The sequence below is a fragment of the Elephas maximus genome, chromosome 1 (assembly GCF_024166365.1).
Source record: "Elephas maximus indicus isolate mEleMax1 chromosome 1, mEleMax1 primary haplotype, whole genome shotgun sequence".
Lineage (NCBI taxonomy): Eukaryota > Metazoa > Chordata > Mammalia > Proboscidea > Elephantidae > Elephas > Elephas maximus.
This window is the reverse complement of record NC_064819.1, coordinates 89,495,186-89,501,088: the sequence shown is the minus strand read 5'-3', so window position 1 is coordinate 89,501,088 and position 5,903 is coordinate 89,495,186. Positions and strand designations below refer to the sequence as shown.

General features: G+C 52.5%; 1 protein-coding gene across 1 annotated transcript; it reads right to left on the bottom strand.

The window, feature by feature from the left end:
- Nucleotides 1-1,816: 1,816 nt before the first annotated feature.
- LOC126074557 (HLA class I histocompatibility antigen, A alpha chain-like) lies at nucleotides 1,817-5,315 on the bottom strand. Its single transcript, XM_049881473.1, has 8 exons — nucleotides 5,210-5,315; nucleotides 4,676-4,945; nucleotides 4,146-4,421; nucleotides 3,264-3,539; nucleotides 3,043-3,165; nucleotides 2,572-2,604; nucleotides 2,390-2,437; nucleotides 1,817-2,226 (listed from the first exon to the last, which is right to left on the bottom strand). Exons 1-8 carry the CDS (start codon nucleotides 5,271-5,273, stop codon nucleotides 2,222-2,224), a joined length of 1,095 nt encoding a protein of 364 aa, XP_049737430.1. The 5' UTR covers nucleotides 5,274-5,315; the 3' UTR covers nucleotides 1,817-2,221.
- Nucleotides 5,316-5,903: the final 588 nt, after the last annotated feature.

Here is a 5,903-nt window from a genome sequence, read left to right as displayed (position 1 = left end):
GCAGGACCAACTGGGCAGAGTTTTTGGTCTATTGTAAAAAGGGTCGCTAGGAGTTGGAACCAACTGCATGGCAACTAACAACAAGCTTGTGGTAATTTGTTACAGCAAAAAGGAAAATAATACACTATGCTTACAGACTATACTTTATCTCTCTGTGCTCAAACATATGCTCCACAATCCACACTTTCTGTTCTTAATTCACTGATGTTGCCCAGATGCAAAAATAATGTGTTGTATAGTAATCACTCACCAAATGCCAGTAGAATGAATGTTCAATAGAGTGTAGACCACCTCCTTATTCTAGAGGCAGTGTCTTTCTTAATGTAGCCTTAGACCAAAAACTGTTTCGTGGTAGCTGCAACACAACATCCACTCACATTGACATTAACGCCACCTAGACTTTTCTCACAAGGGCTGTTATCTCCTCCCTCCCTCTACCCCTTCCCATCCCCTAAATCCACTGTCATGGATTCAACTTTGTCCCCTAAAAATATCGAACAACTCGGCTAGGTCCCGATTCCCAGTATTGTATGATCGTCCACTCTTTTATGTGATTTTCCTAGATGTGGTAAATCCTAGCCCTCTGATGCAATGAGATGGATTAGTGGCAGTTATATCGATGAGATACACAAGGTCAGGTTCTGTCTTAAGCCAATCTCTTCTGAGATATAAAACACAGAAGCAAACAGAGAGACATGGCGACCTCATATCTCCAAGAAGGCAGCACCAGGAGCAGAGCAAGTCCTTTGGACCTCAGGTTTCTGCACTGAGATGCTCCCAGACCAAGGGAAGACTGCTGCATCACAAGGACCTTCCTCCAGAGCCAAAAGAGAGAGAAAGCCTTCCCCTGGAGCCAGCGTACTGAATTTAGACTTCTAACTTATTGGACTGTGACAGAATAAACTTCTCTTTGTTAAAGCCAGTCACTTGTGGTATTTCTGTTAGAGCAGCAGTAGATGACCAACACACCTACCCTTCGGCACACTACAGCACACAATTTTATTTTCATCTTCATGGAAGAATGATCCTTAGCTGTTGGGTAAATATATTACAACCAACAGTGAATTTAAATTAGCCTCTGCTTGATGAATTCCTAAGTTTGGAATGGAGTGGAGCCAGCACTACGGTTATAAAGCTAAGGGCAGTGAGAGTGGGGTGGGGAGCTGAAAAGGATGGAAAGAAAACAAAAATTTATCTAAGATGAGTAACTGTTTGACTCCTCTCTAAGAAATGTTAGGGAAAAAATGACAAGACTCACCCTCGGAACAGCCCTAGAAAGAGGGCAGGATCTGGACGAGTCTGAGAATTCATCTCTCATTACCACAGAGACTCCTGTGTGCAACGGCTGCCCTCGGTCTTGTAGGACATTGACAGATTCTTGCAGCTGTCAGAGACGGGGAACACCCAGAGCAAATGAGACCAGAACTTACACACAAGAACAAGAACAGGCATAATCTTCTAAAAAACCAAACACACAAAAGATAATCACACAAATGATGGGGGTGAAGGACCAGGCTTGGACCTGAGCCCAGGCTAGCCCAGCCACACAGAGCCCTCACTGCCCACAGCTTTGGAGACAAGACAAGGCCCAGGTGATACCTGAGTCCTTGTGACCACCGGTCCTAGTGGGACAAGGTTCTACTGAAGGGAAAAGGAAAATGAAGATGCAAAGATGACCCAGCCATGGAGTGACCACATCAAAGCCCACACTCTCCCGAGCACTGACTGTGTACAGGCCCCGACCGTGCTCAGCTCCTCCACCACCCTCTCCCGACCCTGCCTATGACAGACTTAGGACACTGAACACATGGATTCTGGAACATTCTCAGGTTTGCATTTATTTTCTCTCTTCAATTTTCATTTCCTTTAAGTAACCCATCAACCCTAACTCATAGCAAAAATATGATAATCAAATTCATTCTCAGATTCTCATTTTCAGTAGAAAAGTGAAACATTGCAGATCACAGTGACAGGATGTTATTTGAGGGATAGAGACTTTCCAGCCCACCTCTGCAGGAACAGGGAATATCAATCATAATCAGCGTGGAGAAGGGGATCTGGTGGGCAGGAGTGGACAGTCTCCCCACATCTTCACATTATGCTCATGGGAATGCAGACACATTCAGAGGCCAGTTGCAAAAAGAGAAGTCAGGGGTTCTTGAATCACAAAGCTTGTTATGAACAAATCTTGTATCACTCAGTCGCGCACACATTGCTGCTGTCACGCTATAGAAGAAAGTAATCGTGAACAAATTCGGATCAGTCATTGTAACTGTTGAAACCCTGAGTAGCCCAACACATGTCCAAATTCAAAGGATTCCCATGACCCAGTCATGCTCTCTCTGTCCCAACCCCTGCTCCATTCATGTCAGGCCTCCTAGGGTCTCACCTTTAGAAGCTATGAGAGAGACATCAGAGCCCTGGGCACTGTCGCTGCCTGGAAAAGAACAGGATCTGGTCAGAGCCCATAGGAGATGAGACTAGGGGAATGTGAATCATGGGCTCCCCCATAGGCTCCCAACTACATTAGCTCAAAGGTCTCAGCATCAGCCTCCCTCTCTCCATACTTACTTGAACCTTGAGTGTAGCTCCCTCCTTTCCCACCTGTGGGAAGAAAGCATTCACTGAGATTGGGGGAGACAACACCACGAGGTCCTAGAAGAACCGGGTAATCCTGGACCCCAGGGACATGTCCAAAACTGTGACTGCAGACCCAGGGCAGGATAAGGAAATACAAGCAAAGATGCGCAGGGGCTGAACTAACCACCCTCATGGAAGTCTCTGCTCAGCAGGAAATTTCCCCTGTGACCTGTGACTATTGGGAATCAGGTCTCCATAACCAGAACCATTAAGGTGAAAGGTTTGCCATTCATTCTCAAATGTGCTTTAAAAAAGGGTCATTGTTAGGACACAGGGTCCCAGACTGTGTCACCATGTGTGGATGGTACCACCTGTAAAGAGGCAGGATAGGGCAAATCTCCTACCTGGGACTTGAAATCCCCCAGTGGGACAAGAAAACTCAGACCTCATCCCCATCTCTACCTGAGTTCTTCTTCCTCCACATCCAAACAGCTCCAGCCACCACAACTCCAAGGACCACAGCTCCAAGGAGAAGGAGGCCAGCAACGACCCCTATGATGGGGGTGCTGGCCTGGGAAGACACTTCTGGAAAGAGAAGGGAGATGAGGAGCACTGACTCCTTGGAGGTCTTCAGGATTCCTGCTTTCCCTAAGAAGAGGCTCCACCCTTGCCTGCCTCCTTACCCCATCGCAGGGTGACAGGCTCAGACAGCCCCTCATGCTGCACACGGCATGTGTATTTCTGTTCCTCTCCAGAGGGCACCACCAGGGCTGCCCACTTCTGGAACGTCCCGTCTCCTGCAGGCCGGGTCTCCACAAGCTCCATGTCCTGGGTCTGGTCCTCCCCATCCCACTGCCAGGTCAGGGTGATCTCCGCCGGGTAGAAGCCCAGGGCCCAACACCTCAGTGTGGTCTCATGGTCAGAGATGCGGTGGTAGGTCATGAGTGTCTTTGGGGGATCTAAGTTGAAGAGTCAGAAAATTTAGGAACTTTCTGATACCTCTCACAGGGTACATGTGAACATCAGAGAATACACAGGGCATTGAGAGGGGGATCAAGGGCAAAATCCAGACAGCAGCCTGGACTACGTGTTCGGGATAATTTCCTATTCCTTGGAAAGTTCTAGGATCAGAGTGAGACAGCCCAAGACAGGAGGTTCCAGGTCTCTGATGGGGAAAACAGGGGCTTCTGGCCCTGATCCGGGTGGAGGCAGAGAGGCAGGACACCTGGACATTGGATGTGGGGCAGAGTGTAACAGCTGAGAGAGTCCCCCCTAGTTCCCAAGGACGCCCTAGGGTCAAAGGGGACAGCTGATCTGTTATTTCAGGGATCACCTCCCCGTTTATCCTCAGCGAAACTGAATCCGCTAATTGTCCCTGAGAGAATGGAGAACACTTTGGACAAATCACTCTCTGGTACAGGATCTGGGGCGTCTCCCTTTCCTGATCCATGGTAGGAGGGTATTCTGGTGTAGATTGCATTTTCCTACCCTCTTTGTGGGACACCAGTTGAGGGAAGAGTCCCAGCACTAGAGGAGACCAGGAGGCGCCCCGTGGCCCTTCTTACCTACCCGCTGCAGCGTCTCCTTCCCCTTCTCCAGGTATTTGCTCAGCCACTGCACGCATGAGCCCTCCAGGTAGGCCCTCCGATACTCCGCCTCCCCGCCCTTCTCGAATTTGCCCTTTGAGATCTGAGCTGCCCTGTCCGCCGCAGTCCAGGAGCTCAAGTCCTCGTTCAGGGCCAGATAATCGGCGCCGTCGTAGGCAAACTGAAGGTACCCGCGGAGGAGGCGCCCGTCGGGACCCGCTTCACAGCCATACATCCTCTGGAGGGTGTGAGACCCTGACCCCGCCGACAAAGTCAGTCCCGGCCCAGCGATCACCACCCCCCCCCCTCCCAGGGAGTCAGCCCTGCCCACGGGGTCAGTTTAGGGATTAGTCGGAGCCCATTCGGTTCTAAACTGAAAATGAAACTGCAGCAAATCCCCGCGGCTGTTCACAAATGAAAGGGTGAGGTTCGGGCCCGGGGACTCGGGGTGACGCGGCCGTGGGGACGAGGGGACCCGTGACCTGCGACCTGGGCCCGGCGTCACTCACCGGCGTCGCTCTGGTTGTAGTAGCCGCGCAGGGTCCGCAGGTTCACTCGGTAGTTCTGTGCGGTGACCTTGGCGTTCTGTGTCTCCTGGTCCCAATACTCCGGCCCCTCCTGCTCGATCCACGGCGCCCGCGGCTCCATCCTCGGGTTCGCTGCGTCGCTGTCGAACCACACGAACTCCGTGTCGTCCACGTAGCCGACGGAGATGAAGCGGGGCTCTCCGCGGCCGGGCCGGGACACGGCGGTGTGAAAATACCTCAGGGAGTGGGAGCCTGGGGACGGGGAGCGGCTGAGACCACTGACACCCTCCCCGCAAGGGCCCGTGTCCGGGGTCGATGGGGGCGGGAACGAGAGAGGGGTGAGGGGTAAAGGGCTCGTGGGCAGAGAAGGGGTGGCGGGAGGAGCAGGGCCGGGGTGTAGGGGCGGGGTGGGGGCTTTGGGCGGTGGCGGCTTCCCCGAGGGTCCTGCGACCCCGCCGAGCGGTCCCCTCGCTCCTCCCTCCACAGAGGCCGTTTCCCCCCCGACCCCGCACTCACCCGCCCGGGTCTGGGTCAGGGCCAGGGCCCCCAAGAGCAGCAGGAGGAGGGTCCGGGGCGCCATGACTCCGGTACTGGGGTTCTAGAGAGAGTCTGCGTCCGGGCCGCCCCGAACCGACCTTATAACCTGGAACCGCGGTGACCGTGATTGGCTGCTCCAGCAATCTGCAACCCAATTGTAGCGACAAGTGGGTGACACCAGGTGTGTCCAGGTTGAAGGAGCTGACAACAGGCAGTGAGAAGGAAAAGTGAAACTCCAGGGAGACGGGGAGTCTCCAACACTAGGCCACCCCACGCCTGACACCGCCATCGGACCTGAGTGCCTGCCCGGGGACTGGGACTTTGCCCTGACCCCTCTCCTCCTGCACCGACCCTTCTTTGCTGCACTGTCTCCTTGAGTCCTGGACCCAGGACCTGCTTTAAGTCAAAACTGTTGTTAGTTTCAGGATCTCTATGTTGTTGTTGTTGTGTACCCTCGAGTGGATTCATAGCTGCCCTATATGACAGAGTAGAACTGCGTCATAGGGATTCCTAGGCTGTAATCTTTCAAGGAGCAGATCACCAGGTCTTTTCTCCTGCAGAGCAACTGGTGGGTTCCAGCTCTGGGTTAGCAGCCAAGAGCTTAATCGTTGCACCACCAGGGCTCCTAGAATTTCTATTCACTCTTACAGATTATTGAGGAATTAATGAGATT